The sequence below is a fragment of the Dipteris shenzhenensis genome, chromosome 12 (genome assembly GCF_047967505.1).
Source record: "Dipteris shenzhenensis isolate YYH24624 ecotype China chromosome 12, Dip_SZ_1.0, whole genome shotgun sequence".
Lineage (NCBI taxonomy): Eukaryota > Viridiplantae > Streptophyta > Polypodiopsida > Gleicheniales > Dipteridaceae > Dipteris > Dipteris shenzhenensis.
In genome coordinates, this window is record NC_141607.1 from 7,868,394 (window position 1) to 7,892,777 (window position 24,384).

The 24,384-nt window shown below is 44.6% G+C and overlaps 1 protein-coding gene across 3 annotated transcripts in view; it reads left to right on the forward strand.

Moving 5' to 3' along the window:
* The first annotated feature begins 1,761 nt into the window (after positions 1-1,761).
* The window catches only part of LOS4 (P-loop containing nucleoside triphosphate hydrolases superfamily protein), a 37,592-nt gene continuing 14,969 nt past the window's right edge, over positions 1,762-24,384 (forward strand). For 2 of the 3 annotated variants that reach the window (XM_087382851.1, XM_087382850.1), the window contains exons 1-7: positions 1,762-2,353; positions 2,811-3,104; positions 3,276-3,500; positions 3,635-3,700; positions 13,808-14,209; positions 14,362-14,473; positions 14,604-14,689. In XM_087382851.1, coding sequence (XP_087238977.1) covers positions 1,949-2,353; positions 2,811-3,104; positions 3,276-3,500; positions 3,635-3,700; positions 13,808-14,209; positions 14,362-14,473; positions 14,604-14,689 — 1,590 coding nt within the window. In that variant the 5' untranslated portion in view covers positions 1,762-1,948. Of the gene's footprint in view, positions 2,354-2,810; positions 3,105-3,275; positions 3,501-3,634; positions 3,701-13,807; positions 14,210-14,361; positions 14,474-14,603; positions 14,700-24,384 lie in introns of all 3 variants that reach the window. The other variant, XR_015541899.1, reaches the window with a different exon arrangement.

Sequence of the window (24,384 nt, forward strand, 5' to 3'; positions counted from 1 at the left end):
TGTTGTGGATGTTGAGCTTCTTGTCTTTGTATGAACTTTATCTCTATTTAAGGGCTTCTAATGGTGCCTTGCATGTTAATAGCTTGCAAACCCAAAGAGATGCTTGCACAAGAGAGTTCAGGGTGTGTATTGCAAATGTTTCCAATAGGCATAGGTTTTGAGGAGCTTTCAAATTCAAATGTCTGAATAGTTATTACTGCACGTGCCAAGTGTCATTCATGTAACTACGGGGACCCTCTATTATTTGTAGCATTTCCATTGCTTTGAGTACAGCTACCAACTGGTTGTTTGTCCTTTTTGACTGACTATTCAGTATTCCCCTAAGTCCAACATATGGTTTCATATGAAATCCATTCACCACAATAGGAAAAACATTGCTGTGCAAATCCACAATCTAGAAAGTTCCCTATCCTAGGTGTTGTATAGTCCAAGAAGGCCATTCATAGGTGAAGTTTCAACTTGTGCAAAAAATATTCCAATCGAAAATTGTAAATTAGGACTAAATCCCCTTTCTTAGAAAGCTTAAACTTTATGTTATGGTTGATCCAATCTTTTCACCTTTTCGATATCACCTGCGTAGCGTATTAGCTTTTGATCCAATCCTCATCTAGCTACAAGAGTAGATACTAGAGAAATTTATTCAGTTCTTATAGATTGTGTTTCTATGTTGCTATGTTTAAACTAGAAGAAATAAACTCCATAGGTACTACGACTTCAAATCTGTATACGAGCTGAAATGGAGTCATTCTTGTACTTACCTTATATGTAGTTAGGAATGTCCGGAGTGCATAGTCAATTTTTGTATCTTCGCCCTTACGTTTTTAAATATAGTACCTTCATGATATGCTTCATGACCTTGTTGTTGGTTTTCGCCTACACATCACCTTGCAGATGATATGTCATTGAGAATTTGTGTGACATCATGTGCACTTTCTTCAAATTTGTTATTGTTATATTTACAAAATGGCCTCCTTGATCCAACACTAATTCTATCGAGCATCCAAAATGAGTCATGATGTAGCATTAAATAAACTTTGTTGTGTAAAGTGCTTGCCCCTCCATCCATTCGGTACTGTAATTCATCGCCAATAGTATGTATTTATTCCCAGTGAATCTAGCTATCGGTTTAATGGTCCCACGAAGTCCAAACACCACATTTGAAATGGCTCCTTAGATAAAACCAGATTCAGGGGCATTTGATTTGCATCAACCGATGTCCATCTCTCTCGTAGTACCAATAGTGTTACCCATACTCATGCGAACCCTTGATCACAATTGGCCATCACAAGCCTTGAAAAGTGGCCCCCAGATACTCCCTAGTGTGCCTCTTGTAGTACTACGTGATTTGGCACACATCTACGTAGTACTTGGTCAATACCTCTCTAGTACAATGCTCCAACTATTATAAAGAAAGGTTTGCTCTTCAGTGCCAACCTTTGTCATGTCTAGAGGGAACACTCTATCGGTTAGAAATTGTATCATACGATCGTACCAATACGTCCCACAGATTGGCTCTACCTCAACAGTTGTGTGTTGGGTAACTCATCCGGTATGCCCTCTTCTAGTTCTTGTCCAAGTTCTAATCAGCTCATATAATCTGCTAGTAGGTATTGGCTACCTGATGTGGAACGATAGTGTATTCAAATTCTTATCGTGCTAGATAGTGTATTCAAATTCTTATAATCATAGCAATATGGCATCGTGCGAGTCTTCCTGTTGGCTATGGTTTATTGACTAAATACACTAGTGCCTGATGATCAAGGAGGTAGTGTCGGAACTTACCAATGGAATACATATTTTTTTTTTTCTTGAGTTGTACTGAAATTGAAATTGCTAAGAGCAGCCCCATACGAGATAGAATTCTGAGCTACAAAAGAGTTATAAGTACAAAGTTGGGCGAGTCCGAGTCCGAAAGCTAAAGATTACGCTAACACTGTCCAGCAATTTCATGGCTTCCGGGGCGGATGAAGACCCTGTCCAGCCTTCCTCTCATGGAACTGACACCCCTGCCGAAGTTGATTCTTCGGTGGCTACCGTTGAAAGTCCTGGTGGAGTTGAAACACAGCCCGAGCCAGCATCAGTCGGTGGCAGATCGGAGGTCGATAGGCCCGAGTCCCACCCTTCGACGGATGATGACTCTATAGGCGTCACTGAGAAGAGAGCGGGAAGTGGTCTAGTCAAGGGCGCTTGGGGCGATGAAGAACCTGATGACTATGGCAAAGGTACTGCTGATCAGCTGAAGTCATTATCGGTTTCCGATCTTCCGGAAGATGTCGATACACAACAAATCGTTTTGAAGTCGACGAAGCTGAATGAAGACATCGAATCAGAAGAGGCTGCAAGCATTAAAACTGTACGATACATCCTTACTTCTTACATGATAGAAGGTCGATTGCATTTTTTTCTGAAGTATCGGCGGTATAAACAGGGTATCGTACTTTCAAACGCATGTTAAGTACTTGGCTACTTTTAGGTTCTTTCATGGTATTTGCATTACAATCGTCGCACACCCACTGTCGAATGCCTCTTGCTTTCTGGCAACATTTGTTAACCCAGCTGGACTCCATCAAACGGTGGAGTCAGTAGCTCTCTTCATTCTGTAAACAGTGTAACCATGGAAATAATTTTAGTCATGGGCTCAAAATCATGTTCTCCCTTACCTTTCTTTTTTTTGAGTTTTGTCACGACGAGTTTGTCAATATGCTACACTAATCCGCTTTACCTGTATGTGCAGTTGGCCATTAGTATCTCTTTTCTTTTGTTACATCATGCTTACAAGAGATTGCTTGTTTTGGTTGGAGTTGTTTCAGGTGACTGCTGATAATACACCATATGTTTCAGCCACGTCCTTCGAGGATCTCAACCTTTCAAAAAGTTTACTTGAAGGCTTGTATTCAGAGATGAAGTTTGAGAGGCCTAGTAGGATCCAAGGCATCACTCTTCCAATGATTCTAAATGCACCTTATCACAATCTTATTGCTCAAGCACATAATGGCTCTGGAAAGACCACGTGCTTTGTTCTTGGAATGCTTAGCAGGGTTGATCCCAACCTGAAAGCACCTCAGGCAATATGTGTTTGTCCGACTAGGGAGTTGGCTATCCAGGTAATCCTTTACTTGACGACGCTTTTTGTGATAATGGTTTTAATATCAAGCCTAAGGATATTCTTTTGAAATATCATAATAGGAGATAGATGTCTAGTGATGCAGGGTTCAAGTCTGGCTTTTCTGACGTTCCATCATAAAGAAACTTGATCTCCGTGACCTTGTCTGCAGAATGAGGAGGTGCTCCTGAAAATGGGGAAATTCACTGGCATAACGTCTGTTTGTGCAATACCTTCAGATTCAAGCAGTTACTCAAGCACAAGGCGGGGGCCGATTGTTGATCAAGTGGTCATTGGCACCCCAGGAACTATCAAGAAATGGATTACTTACAAGACTCTGAACACTATGCACATCAAGATACTTGTTTTCGATGAAGCAGATCATATGTTGGCTCAGGTGGGCCGGTTTCCTTCTAGTGCTTTTGGCCTATGTGGATGTTATAACTTTTTACTGTACTTTTTTTTTGGGGGGTACTTTTAGTAAAGAATATATTTCAACTAACAACTGCTTTTTGACACAAATGGTAACAGGATGGTTTTCAAGATGATTCGCTGCGCATAATTCGAGACATCGGCAAGAGTCGTGGTGGTTCTCAAGTACAAAATCTAAGCTGACATGCGTGCATTTCTCTGCTTAATTTCATGTCATAAAAGCCTATTTTCATTTTTGGATCAAAATGACGTGAGGAGAGAAGTCCAAATAAATGCACCATGAGAGGTGGTGCACATAGGTTGGCTTGGTTCTGAATTTCCTATCAAAAGCTTGTGTCCTGCAGCCTGCTACAGTCTTGGGAGCAGTGGTACAAGTTTAGCTCAACTATAACATCATAGTATTTGTTACCTTTTTAACAAAAAAGTAAAACAAATTTGTAAGATTGGATATATTCTAGTCTTATAAAGGTATTAGACACGACTCAATCAAATCCATTGATAGGCATCTTTAGAGAGGCTATGTGATATTTTATAGGAGGCAAGCTTGTTAATGGTTGTAATTTTAGTGTGGAATATCATCCTGGGTTTGTGTTTGGTCTGCCTTAAAAGTTTGGATGCTTCACAACATGTGGGGGCTCCTTACATGACAAAGTGTCTCTCAGCATCTATGTACTGGTGAATAGGCTTGACAGAACAAGCCCATTTCATACCCACTAAGATCTGATATTCAGTATGGAGGTTGCCTGGCAGTCCATTGATCATGTGTTAAAGTGTCATGGATTCCCTTTAGAAATCATCAGTGATAGACGTTCAAAATTTATGGGTCATTTCTGGCAGGAATTATTTACAGCAGTGGGTACTTTACTCACCCCTAGCACCGCATACCACCCTGAGACTGATGGTCAATGTGAAAGGGAGAACAAATGGGTAGATGAATACTTGGGGCATTTTTGTCATGACACCCAAAGGTTGTGAAATAAATCATAAGTGGTTTGCACTTGCTGAAATTTTCCAAAACAACTTAAAAGCATCTCTCCATTGGAATGAGCCCGTTTGAGGCAATGCACGGGTGCAAAGTGGGCATGCCTTCCAAACATGGTTGTGAATCAGTAAGCACAAGATGACTTGGAGAGGATGGAGGCTCTTATATGTTTGGCTAAAAAGAATATGCAAGATGCCCAAGCCAAGCAGAACTTGGTTTTCAAGGAAGGAGATTATGTGCATTTACATCTCCACAAAAATCTTTATGCTTGATTGAAGGGTAATGCCAACACAAAACTGGCTCATTGATATTATGGGTCATCTGCAAAATTGGGGAAGTAGCATATCAATTAGAACCACTGAGCACCTCCAAGATTCACAATGTGTTTCACGTGTCCTTGCTGAAACCACATGTAGGCCAACTTGTGCACATACTTCCAGAGCTGCCACCTATGGCAGACGAGGGTCATATCCTTTATGTCCCCAAGCGCATTGTGGGTTTCAGAGATAGAGTACTTCGCAACAAGGGACTACCGGAGGATGAACAATCATGGCAGCCAGAGAGTATTGTCTAGGAGTACCCATATCTTTTACAAGGCTAATTAGTATCACTTTTCTGTCCTAGCACCCTTGTGTCACAGCCGAGCCATGTAATTTAGAGGTAAAATTCTGTGGTAAGGAATGGCTGTAATGAAGGGAAAAAAGAGGGGCTAAATTGGGAGTACTCTGTTGGGAGTCGGAGGGAAATGTGTTGGGGTTATATAAGTCCACATCCATCACTCATGTAGGCACCTTTTTGATGTGACATCTAAGCCTATCCTACTCCCTTCTTCCTCCTCCTACGTGCCTTATACTCGTCAGCTCGTCGCCATTGTAACTCCCTTCATCCTGCGCCCTCTGTCACTCAGCTCGTCAGCCCACTGGTCATACCATCGTCATTGAACATACGTTGCACGTAACTCAAACCCTAGCGGGCATCGAGCAGCTTGTCGCTATCAACCCAAAAATGCCACCGCTTTTGCCGACAAGCAAACCCTAACTTCTTGCAGGCAAAACTAGTAGAAGCTTTCTTTTCCCACTCCTAACCCCTAGCTGGGCTGAACCCCTAGCCCAGCAAGGGGGGTTAGTTTAACTCTGGGATAATAAGAGGAATGGCCTCCAAAAGTGGCCAGCTTCTCTTCCTCCTTCTCTTCTTTGAAAACTTCTTCAACTCTAGTAGCCCCGTCCAGCAGGGTGAGATATGATACAGTTAACAGCTCGAACACCCTCTCCTTACACATACATATGAGGGAGAAGGTCGCTTTGGCCGCCCCATTATTGGATATCATGAACATATATTGTTCCCACGAGGTCAGGTGAGAGAACTGCGGACACAATTGGCAGATGCTATAGCTAGAATCCAGGTTCTTGAAGAACCTGGTAAGCAGGAGGTAATTGATGAGGTTGTAAAATCTTGCAAGGCCTTCCCACCTACCCTACAGCTAGTCTCCACAGTTAAGGATTTGGTTCAAGCTGAAATGTAGATAGCCAAGCAAGAGGTCATTGTGGAGTTTGGAGCAACGGTAAACAAAGCTGATATTCAAGAAGAGATTAGGAACATGAAGGCAGACGGGATAATGCATTAAAAGTCAGAATTGGGGGACTCCCAGATGTATAGTACAATGAGGAGGATTCATTCAATGATACCTTAGCTCATGTTAAAGCGGCCATGCCTAACATTGACTGGACAGCAAATGAGGATGACAAGCCTGATAACTCTAAGGATGATCGTGACGCTACAATAGGCTTAGTCATCGTAAAGGTCATGTTGTTTTTACATTTAACTCACGAGATTTAAGACTCAAGATCCTACGACAGTCCTACAAGATGAAAGATACTAAGCGATGGATAGCTGAGGAACTTACAAGAGCTCAATTGAAGGATAAAGCAACAGAATTAGCCAAGGTTAAGGCTGCCAGGAAGGACGGAAAGTGGGGAGTGTACAGTGGAGGAATAGCACTCATTAAGGAGTTTAAATCAAAACCAAAATCTCAATCTTAAAATGATGTGTGGCCAATCATATATGTTTTTTTCAAGATATAATTTAGGTACTTTAAATAATTGGAGTTGCTTTATGCACTCCTGCTGCATGCCCTCCCTAAGCTGTTGTATTAGATGGATTTTCTATCGTCCCATAGACCTTTTGGTCTCCCGTGGACGTTAATAGAATTTATTTCTTTTCTTTCTTTCTACACTCTCCCAATCTCTCTCTCTCTCTCTCTTTCTCTCCTACCCGATTTCCTTCCTTCTTCCCCTTCCTCTCTCTCCCATTCGCATATTCTCTTTTTTCTCTAATCTGCCCATACCCATTTTGCTACAATATATTTCTTAATTTAGTAAGTTAATCCTATTACTTCTTAGGAAGGGTTTAATACAAGAAAAATAATGAAGAACCTCTTGCTATATCTTTGGAATTTTTGCTTTGGGTATATTTAGGATATTTGAATGCAGAATCAAAATCCAAATTGGGGAGCTTCTAAGCCCATTTTCTTTTTAGTTCTTAGGTCTATTCTATTTTGGGAGGCCATTTACTCTTAGGTGCCGATTTAGTTTTGATTTGTTTGCTATATATATGTGTGTGTGTGTGTACACACACACACACACACACACACACACACACACACACACACACGTATGTGTGTATGTATGTGTATGCATATATACATATAATTATTACCTTGTGTTTGAGTTGGTGTTGCATTTGTTTTCTTATATGTATGCTGGTTTATCTTTGTTCCTTTGTTTTAGCATTAGTTGTTTTTGTCGGGCTTTTTTTGAGGCAGATTTGTGTCCTTGACCTCTTGCCTACGAGCTGAAAATTTTAGTGAGCTCTTATATTGAGTTGTACGGCTTTGGTTTGATGCTTCAGACTTACCATTAGAGGTTTGATTTGAGACTGTGAAGGAACTTACTGACTTTGTCTCCCTGTTCTTTTGCAATTGAATTGCCACTTACGTGAAATGATGTGATCGTCCATGTTATTGTGGTATCGAGAATCTTGGATTGATGTCACTATCGAGAGTTTGCCCTTCACCTCCGGAGTGCCGACAGAAACTTAGTATGAAGACTTTGTATAAATGGATGCTCAAGTATGTGTGGGCGTGTGGATTTGTATGTGTGAGAGCATATTTTTGTTGGAGATATCATAGCCAAAGAGTGCGGTGATGTGATGTGTTAGCGTGTAGTACTAGGTGATCTGGTACTAGTTCATGTGTGTCATGTGTGAGTGCCATGTGTCATTATGGGCTTATCCCATATGCACTAGGTGCTAGTGTGTGAGTGAGTAGCGTATATAAGGCTTGTACTTCACTTATCTTGTCATACTTGATGAATGAATGAAAGCCTTATCACCTCTTCACTTCCTAGCCTATCTCTCTCTCTCACTCACACCATTTTCTAACATGGTATTGTGAGCACGTTCACCCTGCCATAGCTGCAACGTCATCCTAGACCTAACCCTAACCGAAGCCCTAATTCTGCTCAAGCCCTTCTTCCTGCAGCCGCCTCAGCCCTGCTCATTTCCGCCTCAGATTCAGCCTGATTTCTGTCTCCTTTTAGGATTTCTGCACAGTGGCCATCCTTGCTGCCCTCATTCCGCCTCTGTTTCGTATCTTCTTGTGACCATTTCTGCCCGTCTTGTCTCCTCCACAGCCAGCCACCTCTTCATCTCTTGCTGCCTCCTTTGCTGCCTCAATTCGATTGTTTAGGTGCTCATTTCTCTCTCTTTGCTTGGCAGCTCCTGCAAAGTGCACCTGCACGTGAGGCTTTCCAGGGTTGTTTTGAGGCTGCTTCATAGCTTTTCGACGCCCAAGACAGCCTCAATTTGCTGCTGCTGTGTATTTGACCACCTCTGAGCACTTTGTGCAGCAGTTCGAGGCCTTTGGATACATTTTTGATGTGTTTTGAGTTTGCTGCTGCATAACCGCCTTCAGTAGAGGCATTTCTGAGCTGCTTTGAGGCCTTCATCACGTCTACATCAGCTGTCTTCTGCATCAGATAGCCGCTACAGCATTTCGAAGTGCTCTTGTGAGCCGTTTTGAGGGGTTTGGACCGGTGGCAGCACTCAATGTCACATTTTGAGGCATATCTTTGCTGCTCTCTGATTCGAGTTCACATTTGGAGCATCACTAGGCATTCATATCTGCTCTTTCGCACACAAGGAGATTGTTGTTCTGTTTTGAAGACATGACCAGCCCATTTCTATGCTGGTTCTTCATTTCTGCTTACTACCCGCCTTCACGAACGTCTTTGCCATCATGACTTCATTATCTTCTACTTCCCTGCTCGTGGAGAAGTTCAAGTGGGAAGGTTTTCCCACATGGCAAACCAAATGCAGGCTGCAGCTGCTCCAGCAATTGGCAGCCCTGCAGAGGAAAAAGCAAAAGAGGTGAGTACCACTTGGAGCTGCTCCTCCCCGACTACCTTGCTGCCCCTCTCTCAGCCTCCTCCTGCCTCCCTCCCCGCCCCTCTCTCCTCCCTCCTCTCAGCCCTCTCCCCACCTCTCCTCCCCCTCCTCCCTCAGCCCCTCTCCCCCGCCCCCTACCTCGCTGCTCAGCCCCCTCTGCCCTGCCCTCTACCCCCGCCCCCTACCCCCGCCTTCTAGCCCCTCTTCCCCGCCCCCCTCCCCCGCTTCTCAGCCCCTCTCCCTCGCCCTCTACCCCCTCTACCCCCGCCCTCTACCCCGTCCTCTACCCCCTCTCCTCAAAGCCCCCTCCCTCGCTCTCTACCCTGTCCCCCACCCCCTGAAGCCCCTACCCCCGCCTCCTCCCCTTGCCCTTGCAGCTCTCCCCCCCCCCCCGCGCCTCCCTCACTTCTCCCCCCCCCCCTTCAGCTCGCCTCTCCCCTCCCCTCCTCCTTCATCCCCTCTCCCTGCGTCCTCATCCTCACCCTTCTTCCTCCCTTCATCCTCATCCTCCCCCTTCATCCCCTCCCTCTACCTTCACCCTCATTTCAGACCCTCCTCTGCCTTCACCCTCTTCCTAAGCAGCTTGTTAGTCGGATGGTGCTCAATAGTGTTCGAATCGGCCTTTCCACCATGATTGATGATGGCTCTGCCTTCAGCCAATCCTCGCTTGCTTCCACCGGCCGCAAGAACCATCACATTCTCAAAAGGTGAGTTGCAGCAGCTCAAAAAAGATAAAGAGCAAGAGAGCTCAACATCGCTCTTTGCTTACATCCATGGGTCCCACCCTTCAAGATTACAGGCCACAGACTGGAATGCTTGCCGCTTTACCTGGAGACCTCACAGGGCACCTCACAGATGTTTGTCTGCTTGGTTGAGGTTTCTTTCAAGTTGGTTTTGATTCCTTGGATGCAACAGGTATAGGGCTTCATGTCATGTTGAGCCACAAGATCTTCTTTCAACAACGTATCGCTCTTCTCTTTGGCACAGACTGGCTCACTGAGATTATGGCCTCTGTTGATCCTTTCCTTCTCCCTATGCTTGATTACAACATCACTTGGGATGTTACCATCTTCATTTTCATCTGAGGGAGGAAAGTATGGTGTGGTATCTTGGCATAAAAGCTTCTTTCTAATGTTCCATTCTCAATGATAAATATCTTTGTCAGTCAGTTTAAAAGTAGTAGGAAGAAGAGGTGCATGAAGTTTATTACCCCCAACTTCATGTCACACTACCCATCATACTTTCTGCATATTTTTCTTTCCTCATCAAGCACATATTTTGTAATTCCTAGATGATGCCCACATGTATTGCATCCTCATCTATTTGTGAAAGTTTAAATTTGATCTCCATCCTATGACAAAGGCATCTATTGGTCATCAAACAGGATCTTCTTGACACCGTTCTTGTTGGGCTTTGACCCTATGGATGAGGATGGTCGGATATTTTCACTCTTTCTCAGATTCCTCGGTCTCCCTCAGGTGTACCATCGACTCTTATCTTCCATTGGAGCCGCTTTCGGGATGGTCACCGAGATCCCCTCCTTCGTGGGATGCCTTCTTTGGTAGCAGAGGCAGTCAGATCAGACGGGGTACCACGTGTTAGGATCGTTGTCACTGACTCTAATCTTACGGATGATCACATCATGCTCTAGCGTCCTGATGGCTCCTTCTTCAGGAGAGAGTCGAGATCACTGGGAGACATGATTAGTGTAGGATTTGTAGGACCCTTGGACACCTTGCCAGAGATTGCCTAAGGAAGAAACAAAGAAAAAGGCCTAAAAGATCCACGGGTGTTGCGTCTCCTAGCACCACCTCGGTTGGACCTACTTCACATTCTACCTCACATCCTACCACTTCTTGCGTTGTTGGACCTTCCACCTCTCGTCTAAGACCATCGGCTACAGCCCCTTGTCCTTGACCTTTGACAGCGCGCACGGGACCTTCAGCATGTCTTGTTTCAATCATCCCCCGTTGAGTGCTAGTCAGAGTTGTTGAGCCAGCTCCACATCTAGAGGCTACTGATGGCGCTACGGACCATCCCTTACAGGGAGGAGATATTCATGTTTTAGTTCCTTGTATTGATGAGCTTGCTCCTATCTCTTTAGAAGTTCATGTGAAGAAGCTTTCTCCTAGGGAGCTAGCCTTTGCTGAAGCTCATGCTCTAATCAAGGCTAATGTTGCTATTTTGGTCGAGATCCATCTGCAGCAGCATCCTCGCTTCCCTCTTGTTCCTACCTTTTCACCTCTTGACAAAGGAAAGAGGATTATTGATTATACTCCTTCATCCGTAGAGCTTCTCCGCACACCTATGCTAGGAGCATCCTTTAGGAATTCTTTTGTAGGTCTGACAGACATGGCAAATTTTGTTTTAGAGGAGTTTGTACCCTCTACCCTTGGGGAGCACTTCACTCAAAGCACCATGGATAGAGCTTTTCCCTCTGCAGGTGTGGGAGTACTTTCCCAAGTTGACTTCCCTCCTTTTGATAGGAGGAACTTTTTCCAGGAGAGGGATATCTCTGCCACCAGTGCTCGTAGGTTCCTTCCCCTTTTACAACTACATTATGTACCTTAGCTTTACTGATACACTGGCTGGCTCCTTCTTATCTTTGCTAACCTCTCAGTAGGCTATGCTTTTATGTTGTAAGCTTCACGACGCTGCATGGCTCATGCCCTATCACGAGCATAGAGATCGAAATCTTGGGAGATTCTGATGAATCTTAGAGACATTCTGTTTACCAAGAGTTTTTCATTTAGGGCCTTGGAGGTGTATCTCACTGCCGCCGTAGGCAGTCGATTCGTAACCAACTTCATCCAGGTGTTACCGGGGTTTCCATTGATGTCCTCATGATTCAGGAACACAAATTGGATGTCAGGGATTGTGCCAAGTCGGGTAAGCTTCTTTCAAGGCATACTTTTTGGTCACCCGCCTTGGGCACCAGGGGAGATACTTGTGTTTCTGTTTCTTCTTCTATGCTACCCTTGGTGATTGGACATGGAATCATAGTTCCCTCTAGAACTCAGTGCGTCATTCTTTTGTTTGGTGGGCGTAAGGTCGGTTTCTTAAGCCTGGGCGTAAGGTTGGTTTCTTAAACCCTTATGTCCCCAATTCAAGAGGGGACCGTGTCCTTTTTTGGAAGGAGCTGCTTTCTTGGTCATGCATTGCAGAGTCTTGGGTCATTGGGGGTGATTTCAACATGGTGGAAATGCCCACAGACAAAAGAGGTGGTAGGGAAGGTAGCCACATTCCCTAGAGAGAGGAGCTTGGGATGCCTTCCTTTTTCAGTACAGTGGCAAAGATGCTTGGCATGACGATGCTTTTCACACTTAGCCGCATTCACCCCTGTTTTCTTGGTCGAATAGGAGGGTACAGATGCCTATCCATGCACGGATTGACAGATTTTATGTGGATGATTGGGCTCTGGATAGAGGTGGGATAGTATGCATTATGCCTGGGGTGTCCACTTTAGATAATTTTCCACTTGTTCTGTATGTTTCAGATCCTTAGGTGAGGAGTCGCTCTACCAGTATTAGGATGCCAGATGCTTTCTATGCAGAGGAGGGCCTCACAGAGGCAGTTCTACAGACTTGGGTTTCTCACATGCATGATGGGCTGCTTTCCCCGTCAAATATAGCTGCAGCTCTCTCAGAGATTAGATTCTCAGGCGAGAGATAGGTATCCGCCAGCAGTTGGCTGCTCTTCAGAGGGAAGGGCAGAAGAGGCCTACAGAAGACTTCTCGTTGTCGATGGTCGTATATTTGGACAATGCAATGTAGCCCTTGAATAAATGAGCAGTAAGCCTTTTTATCATTTGGGTTACACCTTTCAAAATTAAGCTTCCTTAGAGTGGCGGTGGTTGGGGAGGTTCACATGTCTCGCGTGCATTATTGTCAGGAATATGATGCTCTGCCTGAGTAGTACCTCGAGATGCCCCGAGTTTTGCTCAGACACCAGAAGTAAAGGCTAAAGAAGGGTGGCAGCTGGGTGTCCCTGGTTTTCTTGAATTGCCAGCATTGTAGCTTCAAATTCAAGGCAGGAAAAAACACGAGGCATGCTGAGTTAGGAGCCATACAGATATTAGTCTAGAAATAAGCTCTTTCTTTTAGTAAACGTCGAACATCTGTGACTGTTGGCTGGTCCTAGTACTCTCTTCATATTGTATTGTAGGATATCGATTTTGCATTGCAAATTATGGCACATGAAAAAGAGGCAGCTGTACCATGGTGAGGTGCTGACGATGAAAATTTTCTGCTACTAGCCTAAAAACATTGCCCAAGAGAGTACAGCAAAAAAATTGCCCAGGAGAGAAAATAAGAAAGGACGAAATCTCACACAAAGGAGTGCTTTTGTAATGATAGGGACTTGAACATCAATGGTCAATGTCAGACATGGGGCCATGCCATTGTATTGGGAGCCATAACCAGAATGCACCTAAACTGAGCCCTAACCCTCACCCTATGACGTGGAGTACTTCTCATCCTAAAGTTTATTACATTGTATTTAAAAGCAACCAAAGGAAGCATGAATCCTTGATCACCACAACGTAATTAATCTTTCTTTGAAAAGTAAACCACGTTTCACACATGCTAGAGGAGAAAAGAATGTTTTCAAACACTGATTGAACATTGGAGACTTGGTTATAAAGTATTAGGTGGTAGATCTGCATTGTCTGTTTTCTTCTTCCTCCTCAAAATAACTGTTCTTATTTGTTTTTGCACAAAATAGGCCTGCTATTTTGTTGCATGGTGTTTTATTGTGCAAGGTCACCTTATGCATCATTGCGTCACTTGAATCTGTATACATTGGGATGCTTTTATGATTCTAAGTTCTAACCATTGTGTCATTTTCAGATATTGCTTTTCTCGGCAACTTTTGATGAGAAAGTAAAGGAATTTGCAATGAGAATTGTTCCAAAGGCAAACCATGTCTTTGTGAAGAAAGAAGAGCTCTCTCTAGATGTTATCAAGCAGTATCGTGTGAGGTGTCCTGAAATTGCATCCAAAGCAATTGTGCTTAAAGACAGGATATTCCCTGCAGCTGAGAAGCTGGGGCAGTCAATTATCTTTGTCCGCTCTAGAGCCAGTGCAAGTGAGCTGCACAGGAGATTGGAAGCTGACGGCCACAAATGCACATCAATCCAGGGTGGTTTGTCAAACGAGGATAGAGATCGTGTAGTCCGTGAATTTAGGTCAGGACAAACAAAGATTTTAATATCAACAGATGTTCTGGCCCGTGGGTTTGATCAAGCACAGGTTTTGACTTAAGGCCCTAAATTTATAGGCAGAAATGAAATAGTTGACACCATGCATGTTCACAATGTTTCTTTGAACATATATATATTGGTTTCATGTATAAGCAAAGTGTACATAAGGAAAAGCTTATCTCAGTTCTTCCTCTGTTTCAGGTTACTTTGGTTGTCAATTATGATCTGCCAGTAAAGAATATTTATCCGTTTGAGCCAGATTATGAACTTTACCTGCATAGGATAGGAAGGAGCGGTCGTTTTGGAAGGAAAGGTAAAACTGGTTCTTTCCCAGATGGTAAACTGATGTGTTTTGAGTCCTTGCAAGCTATCAGAGTGACTGCTTTGGTATTGTATCCATGAAATATAATGAGGCCTTTCAACCTTGCCTTCTTCTTGAATAGGTGCGGCTTTTAATCTTGTGGTTACTAGACAAGATGAGGAGAATTTGGATAAGATTGGGAGACACTTCAATCGCCACATTCCTGAGGTGGCATCCTGTTTTAACTTTGCATTCTTGTGTGTATGTAACTACTAGCAGACGGAACAAGATCTCTTTTTCATTAATTTTGGTTAGGAGTAAGATAGTGCACATTCAGATTTCGACTGCACAATGTATTTTGTATATAGAGGATGAAATTGGGTGTGTTCCTAGATTTGTACATATGTATGCATGTGCTCATGCATGCAGGCAAACAAGGCACACAAGCAAGGAAGGAAGGATGTGTGTGTGTAAGAATTAAAAAAACATAAAAATAAATGTATGTATAAATATAAATAAAGACATAAAATTGTCATCCTGCTTCAACATGTTGGGGTAAAGGCACATTGCCTACCCTTATATTAAAGAATTAAAGTTAGGACACCTATGACTGTCTTAAGACAGTCATAGGGTAAACCTAATCCTAATAAAACTTAAGTGAGTTTGTGGTGTGGCTCACTCAACACTTCACACCCGCACTATTGTGTCTCTCTCTCACTCTCACTCTCTTGCTCCCTTTCCACCTCTCTTCCCCCTCTCAACTGGTATCAGAGCCTACTTAGCTCCCCTCTTCCCTACCCAGCCCCCTCTACCTCGACCTAACCCGTACCGTACGGACGTACGGACAGTTCCGTACTGCCGTACTTCGTCCGTACGACCGTACGGACCAGGCGGACCAGGGCGCAGAGCCGTACGGCGGTCGCGAACTCCAGGGCGGCCAGATCTGCGCGGGCATTGTCAGAGCATCAGGGCGGCGCAACAGTCGATGGCGCGGGAGCAGTCCAAGGCGGCGGCGAGCAGCCAGGGCATCAGAGCGGCGCGTTTTCGAGGGCTTCACAGGTGGCGGCGGCGCACTTCGCAGCTAGGGCTTCACGGGTGGCGGCGGCGCATTTCGCAGCTAGGGCGAACTGCTACAGCTGTACAGCAGCTGCTGTACACCGCGACGCTGCATCTGCAGCTGTCTAGCTACTGTGTGCAGCTAGTCCTACTACAACCGTACGGGCTGTCCGTACAGTCGTACGGACTGCCGTACAACTGTACGGACGACAGTTCTTCACCCAGGAAGCTGGATCTCCTTCGACGTGCGTGTGTGCGCGTAGGGAGCCAGGCAGAGACTCGTTTTTTTTTTCTTGGGAAGTGTGCCTACAGCAAGTCGAAATTCTTTTTTTTGGGGGAAGGTGTACCTGCTGCAAGGACAGAAGTACAGCAGGACAGCCGGAGCTTCTATGCATTTACTGAAGAAAAATCTCAGTTTTGAGTGAAATTATCAAAGGGCTTTTGCCTAGATGTGTTTGCAGTCTATGCCTTGAGGCAGTGTGTAGCCAGGGAGCACACATTTGCTTTATTTCCGCAGTGCATTTGGTGACATTTGTTGCAGGTCACATTCTTTGTACACACTCTGAAAATCTCAGTTGAGCCACGCTTGGTCAGGGCGCATCGAGTTTACTCGGTCCCTAACTGCCCATCGTTGACAGTGCTCAAAAGATTTTCTTCTGGGTGTTTGTACTTTGTGGTTTGTGTTGTTACTGAGTACACAGAGGCAGTCTATGCTTTGCACATTGTCAGGTACAAGAGTCAGAGAGATTTTCATATTGCATGCTACCTCATTGTTGAGGTGTCCTCCACTTGATTCAGGTGTCAGATCAAGGGGCTTTTGCCCAGACTTTGTTTGATTGCACTTGGGTTACCAACAGAGATCTTCAGATGCATTTTCTCCCCTTGGTATAAGGGTGATTGCTTGGGATTTATCCCATTTCCTGTTGCAGGTTTTGTGTGACAGGCTGAAGAGTCATTTACTGTTTTTGGGGTGTCAGTCAAGTATTTTCTGCAATTTGAGACAGTGACATACCTCATCTGAGGTGGGAGAAGTGATCAGTACAGTCAGTACAGCAGTGTTTACAGCAGTCTGAGTGGTTTTGTCAGATAATTATGCATTGTTAAGCTCTTGTTGAGCAGCAGCAGCAGTCTGTAATTACTGTTTTTTATGCCTCTTTGAGCACAGAACAGTTTGTCAGAAGGTACAGTACTTGCAGGGACATTTACTGTTTTGCTGCAGATTTTACTGACAGTAAAAACAGCACTTTTGAGAGTGCTACTGGCTCTTGAATAGAGCAGGCTTTTCTGAGAAATCAGAACTTTATTATTCAGTCTTTTTTACTTCCAGGGAGTCAGGTATTTTCCTCATCTGATATGGCATCAGGAGGAGGTGATTCTTCAATTCTGAACATAAAGAAACTGGAAGGAGCACATAACTATGCATTATGGGCAGAACAGTGCTTGAATGTTCTTCTGTTAAAGAAGATTGCTAAGCCCATAAGGGTAAAGGGTGTCAAGCCATCTGATATGGCAGCTGATGATTGGGAAGAGCTTGATTTGTCTGCGAGGGCAGCTATTATGCTTACTATTTCAGACACTCTTGTGTTCAATGTACAGGCTGAAAAGACCTCTTATGGTCTATGGCAGAGACTAGAGGAATTGTATGCCCAAAAGAGCTCAGCCAGTAAGGTTTATTGGCTGAAGAAGCTGGTCGATCTTCGCATGAAGGAAGGTACAGCTATGACCTCACACTTGAGTGAGTTCAATGCTATCTTTACACAGCTGATTGCACAGGGGTTGAATCTTGATGAGGAGTTCAAGGCCACTTTCTTGTTGTGTACTCTTCCTGAGAGTTGGGACACTTTCAAGACCACCCTGTCAAACTCAAATGCCACTCTTATTTATGCTGATGTAGAGAGCTCTCTCCTTATGGAGGAGATGAGCAGGAAGAATAATGCGGGCAGCAAGTCTTCAAATGCTTTGCAGGTACAGGATAGAGGCAGGACTCAGCAGAAGGGGAGATCTGCTAATAAGTCCAAATCCCGCAGTCAGTCCCGTGGCAAAAAGGACATTGAATGCTTTTATTGTGGCAAGAAGGGACATGTGAAGTCGAAGTGCTTCAAGTTCATACGGGATCAGAAAGCCAAGAAGGCTGAAACACAAGATGCAGGAAATGCAAGCAAAGGCAAAGGCAAGGCCAAGATAGTTGAATTGGATGCAGTGAATGTTGCAGCAGAGGACAGTGACAGTGACATACATGATGTTTTATGCTCTTCTGCTGTAATAGCACATGCTTTGGTTATTGATGGCCATGACATGCACACCTGGCTCTTGGATTCAGGTGCCTCTTTTCATGTTACACCTCATAGGGAGTGGTTTACCTCCTACACAGGTACTCATGGAGTTGTTCATCTTGGGAACAACTATGCATGTCAGATTGCAGGGATTGGCAGTATAAAGATAGTATTTCCTGATGGACAGTCATTTATGCTTGATGGTGTTCGCCATGTGCCGGAAATCAAGAAAAATCTGATTAGCACTGGCTTATTAGATGACAGTGGTTACCACACCACATTTGGGGATTCCAAATGGGTGATTACTGATGGCCAGACAGTAGTGGCTGAGGGTTTTAAGAGTGATACCTTGTACCCTCTTTATGTTTCCAGTGTGGGTAATCATGTTGTTGCCATAACCGAGCTGCCAAAGGTTTCATTGTGGCATAGCCGGTTGGGACACATGTCTGTTAAAGGAATGCAAGAACTGTCCCGTTTGGGTTATCTGCCGTCTCTTTCATTTTCAGATTTGCCTACTTGTGATCATTGTATTTTTGGCAAGCATTCTGTGACTCCTCATAAGAGGAGAACTCCCCAGAATAGAGCACCACTTGATCTAGTGCACACTGATTTGTGTGAGATGCCACAGTTATCACTAGGGGGTGCCAAATATTTTATTACTTTCATTGATGATGCCACACGTAAGGTGTGGGTCTATTTCTTGAAGCATAAGGGAGATGCCCTAGATGCTTTCAAGAGGTTTGTTGCTCAGGTTGAAAATCGGACAGGTCGTAGGCTGAAATGCCTCAGATCCGATAATGGGGGTGAGTATGTGTCACATGCTTTTGTGCAGTTTTGCCAAGCTAAGGGCATCAAACAGGAACTCACAGCCCCTCATAATGCATCTCAAAATGGTGCAAGTGAGCGGATGAATCGAACTATTCAGGAGAAGGTTCGATGTATGTTGTCTTATGCTGCATTACCCCATGGCTTTTGGGCAGAAGCCGTGCAAACAGCAGTTCACATTATTAACAGGTCACCAAATAAGGCTTTGGAATTGAAAGTGCCAGAGGAGGTGTGGTCTGGCAAGCCACCCTCATATAAGCACTTACGGGTATTTGGCTGCGAGTGCTTTGCTCATGTACGCAACGATCTCCGCACCAAACTGGATCCAAAGTCTATCAGATGCATCTTTATGGGATATGGTGATGAAGGTGAAATGGGGTACAGATTATGGGATCCCGTTAAACGGAAGATTATACGCAGCAATGATGTCATCTTTAAAGAAGATTGTGTACACAAGGAACCCGTGCAACCTGTGGAATACAGGAGGGTTATCTATGATGATGTTGGACAACACAGATTGCCCATTTATATGCAGCAGCAGGCTGCTGCAGATCACCCTGTTCAAGAGGGTATACAGGCTGAAAATCAGCCAGAAAATTTTGCCAATAATGCACCACTGGATGTGCCAACAGATGGGGCTGTAGAACAGCCAGATACGGTGGTACAGCCACCTGTTATGCATGAAGAACAGGCTGGACAGCAGCCTAATCCGGAACAGTTTGTTAGGAGGAGCACCCGTGCACAACGGCCTTCTGCCAGGTTTGTTCCAGGAGCCAATAATGTGGCTGATTTTATCATGCTAACAGATTGTGGTGAGCCTTCCAGCTTCAAGGAAGCTATGGGAAGAACAGAAAAAAAGAAGTGGGAGAAAGCCATGCAGTCAGAAATGGACTCTCTACTTCAGAATGATACATGGGACTTGGTGCAGTTACCTGCAGGCAGAAAAGTTTTGCTATGCAAGTGGGTTTACAAAGTCAAAGTGGATTCAAATGCTTTACCGAGGTATAAGGCCAGATTGGTTGCCAAGGGATTTAAGCAGGAGAAGGGCATTGACTTTGATGAGATCTTTTCCCCTGTAGTTAAGATGACTACTTTGAGAGCAGTGTTGGCTCTTGTTGCTCATGCTGACATGGATTTATGTCAGATGGATGTGAAGACAGCTTTTCTTCACGGAGATCTCCATGATGAGATCTATATGAGTCAGCCAGAGGGATATGCTGTTAAAGGGAAAGAGCAGCTTGTGTGTAAGCTCAAAAGGAGCTTGTATGGACTCAAGCAGGCGCCAAGAGAATGGTACAAGAAGTTTGATGCATTCATGCAGTCCCAAGGGTATCATAGGTGTGAGACCGATCATTGCTTGTACACCAAACGGGCAAAGGATGGCAGTTTGATGCTACTCATTCTATATGTGGATGACATGCTTATTGCCAGTAAATCTCAGCATGAGATTAGTGCTTTGAAGAAACAACTGCATCAGTCTTTTGACATGAAAGACTTGGGTGATGCAAATCATATTCTTGGCATGCGTATTACTCGTGACAGGTCCAAGGGACTTTTGTTTCTGTCACAGAAAGAGTACATTGACAAAGTACTGCAGAGGTTTAAAATGGAGGGGGGGAAGTCCATTAGTACCCCGTTGCCTCCACATTTAAAACTCAGCAGTAAGGACAGCCCCAGATCAGATGATGATAAGGCTGAAATGGCCAAGGTTCCGTATGCATCTGCAGTTGGATCTTTGATGTATGCCATGGTTGCCACTCGTCCGGATATTGCTTTTGCGGTGGGAGTTATCAGCAGGTATATGGCAAATCCAGGCAAGCGGCATTGGGAAGCAGTGAAAGGTGTCTTGAGGTATCTCAAAGGTACCAAAGACTTGTGCATATGCTATGGTAGGCAGGATGCTTTGGTGCATGGTTTTACAGATTCAGACTATGCAGGCCATGCAGATAACCGGAAGTCTACTACCGGTTATATTTTTACATTTGCAGGAGGTGCTATATCATGGGTGTCACGGTTGCAGAAATGCGTTGCACTATCAACCACAGAAGCTGAATATGTTGCAGCCACTGAGGCTTGCAAGGAAGCAATATGGCTTACTCGGCTGGTGGAAGATTTGGGCATTACAGGAGATATGCCAGTTTTGCATTGTGATAGTCAGAGTGCTATCATGTTGGCAAAGAATCCGGTCTTTCATCAGAAGACCAAGCACATAGAAGTGAAATATCATTTCATCAGGGAGGTACTGGAAGACAAGCGTCTTGAGCTTGTGAAAGTACATACTGATGATAATCCTGCAGATTTGCTCACTAAGAGCTTGCCTACAGAGCGGTTTGCACATTGCCGCCACATCATGGGATTAGGATGAGACCATTCTTACTTTATGGTCTTGTATACAGTAACTGTATATTGCTGTATTTTTATTCTTTTCTCCCCTTTAGGCACATTGGCCTTTAGGTGGGAGGTTGTTGGGGTAAAGGCACATTGCCTACCCTTATATTAAAGAATTAAAGTTAGGACACCTATGACTGTCTTAAGACAGTCATAGGGTAAACCTAATCCTAATAAAACTTAAGTGAGTTTGTGGTGTGGCTCACTCAACACTTCACACCCGCACTATTGTGTCTCTCTCTCACTCTCACTCTCTTGCTCCCTTTCCACCTCTCTTCCCCCTCTCACAACATGTATCCAATTGCTTGGTACTATTTCTTTTTGTTTTTCAATAGTATGCTTATCAAGAAATGAAATGTTTTCCTACTGTTCAGTTACGGACAATGGGGACTATGGACCCCCTTGCTTGGGGTTATGGGCATTAGTGACCCACAAGAGTGATGGCTTCTCTTTGAGAGGGACATCTGGAAACCACACCCCACCTGAGTACCCAAACATGGGACCAATCAAATGCACAGATTGCATACTGACCTAGGAACCATTCAAGAGAATGTTCCTTGAGCTTTGGGTGTGGGTCTGGCAGCATGCCAAGAGTAATGGAGATATAAGATAAGACAACAAACAAATGAGCTCAGTATGGCTCAATTATGACCTTAGAGTACGTCAATAGATAGTCCAAGCTGTTAGGAACCCGTGGGTGCGATCAGAATTGAATTTTGACAACTTTGAAATTTTAGGGTTTTTGGGAGTGACACGTGGTAGACTGCCACATGGAATCTGAGCTGGCAGGTCAGTCCACCTGTCCCACACATGTGGCAGGGCATGCAGGCTAAGTGTCTGGCCCCAAATCTGGTAGATTTGGGGTAGGTTGTGGGCTGTCCTCTTTGGGACTGCAGCCCACCAAAAATCTGGGACAAGTGTCCACCTTCCACTCTAAGCCTGGGGGGGGGGCTGAGCCTATAAAAGAAGGCCTCTCCCCTTCATTCCCTACATGAAAAATTCGTCACTTTTCTTCTCCCTCCTTTTGGTTGATGTAGCAGAACCTCTCTAGCTCCTTGGGTGCAGCCAGCTTCTCCCCAAGCCATTCTCTCACCTCAGCAGCACTTTCTCTCTCTCTACAGTTGTAGCCCCACCTCTCCAGAAAACTGCCCCCTCTCAGCTCTTCTGGAACAGCAGCATCATCCTCTCTCCTTCTCCTAGCCTGGAGCAGCCATATCCCCTTTCTCTCTCCTGCTGCAGTCTCCCTCTCTACTGCAGAATTTCTCTCTCTACTGTTCCAGCCCCTTACCCTTGCAGAAATCTGCCTTTCTCTGCACCTCTGGAACAGTTGCAGCTCGTCTCTTACATCCCCTCCCTTGGGATCAGCATTGGCACTCTCTCTCTACAGCTATCACTCCATAAAGGCTTTCTCTCTCTAGCCTACAGGCTGTTTTTTCTAAGCTGGTTTCATTCCAGCCCCATTTTCCACACTCTCCTCACCCAAGGTAGCTTCAGAGGCATCAAGGACTTCATCTACAAAAGGGTCAAGTCACGAAGGGAGTCTGTATTGTCAAGTTTATCTCATTTACAGCACTATTTCATGTTGTTTCTACTATCTTTCTAGAAACTAGTGCTTGCCTCTAATGTTGGATGTAAGTGGCGATTGTTGCAGGCTTCTTCTTTGTGGATTGGGCAAGCCAAGAGTTGAAACCTGAGCTTGGAGTCCTCCTTTTTGTTTTCTACCTTGTACATATGCTCTTGAGTCTTGTATCTAGGTCCTAGGCTTTCACTGAGCTCATCAGTTTGGAAGGTGCATTGCACCTTGGTCTTGTATCTCCATTTTCAAGAATAAAGTAAGCCTGGATAAGGGGGGGGGGTGTCTTGGCCCCTCAATCATATTGCAATTTCCAATGATGTCACTTTGTGTTTAAGCTGTATAAGTCTTAATTCCAGCTTAATTGCAATCTCTTAAGTTCAAGTATATGTGTTTGGCAACTCGCAATCATTTCATTCAAACGCCTCTGCAAAATCCGTTGTCTGAATTGATAGAAGGCACCGAGTAGTTTACACCCATACTACATTTTACATGTACTAGAGCTGAAGCCCTTTGCTGAGTAATATGCTAAACCAAACTCAAACTACAAGAGTCAAAACTAGTACTCAATACATAACGTGGTCCGAGGGTGGCTCTCTTGGGAGCTGCGAGAATGTCTTGTATTTGTGTCTGTCGGGTCGTCTCTCTATATGGTGGGGGGCGTGGTCTCTGTGATCTTTGTATCCGGTGGGCCATGTCGATAGTGATACCCCCCCCTCCCAACACCCCCCGAATATAGCTGTGATTAGCTGAACCTCCATTGTGCGTGCCCTGGACCTTATCTGCATCGTGTGTAGCTCCTGCATCTTTGGCTGTATCGCTCCTTCTCGTCGTCGTCCCATCGCGTTGACCCACTCTGCTATGTCCAAGGGCAGACTCAAATGTGTAAAAATGTGTGACATGTCATTGTCACTGTCTCCTCTTGCTCTTTGATACAGCTCGACAAGGTCTCTCTATGCCACGTTGCGTCTCCATCGGTTAGAGACCAACACAAACCTAGTCTTGGAAGTGAATCATTTAGTAGAGAGGCCCGAACGCGTGTCCCTCTTGGAATATCGTCCTCCGATCTCATAATATACAAGGCAAGTACACAGGAAGTGCTCCGCTGTCTCCATCCCCTCCAATGTGCATAGTCGATAGATCTTCTGCTCTTTGGGATGCAATCCTCAACTGATGGGATGAGACCTGCATTTGTCCGATGGCAATCCTTAGGGCATGTGAGACTCCTCTGTCCTCTAGGTACTGGGGTCCACGAGAGAGAGAGAGAGAGAGAGAGAGAGAGAGAGAGTCTATTAACGTCCACTGGAGACCAAAAGGTCTATGGGACAGGAAGAAATCCTCTAGTACAATTGCTTTAGGGAGGGCGCATGGCAGCTCCCAAGGAGTGCAAAAGCAACCCCCATTTATTTAGAGTACCTACATAATAGTCTGAAAGAGGAATCAGCCATACATCAGTTTAAGACTGAGAGTCTTTTGGTTTTGATTAGGGCTACGCCTTTACGATAAACTGCCCTTTTTCCATCCTTTTTGACAGCCCTGACTTTAGCTAATTCAGTTGCCTTATTTTTGAGTTGAGCTTGTGTAAGCTCCTCAGCTATCTATACTTTGGTACCCTTCAGCTTGTAAGATTGTCGAAGAAGCTTGATTCGCATATCTTTTGACTTCAGTGTAAGGATTGCCTGACCTTTGTAGTGCATAATAGAAGTGGGCCTGGAGTCGTCATCATCCTGCTCATCATTGTCCGTCCATTCAATGTTGGGTAAGCCTGCTTTGATCTTTGTTAATATTTCACTGTAAGTGTCCTCTTC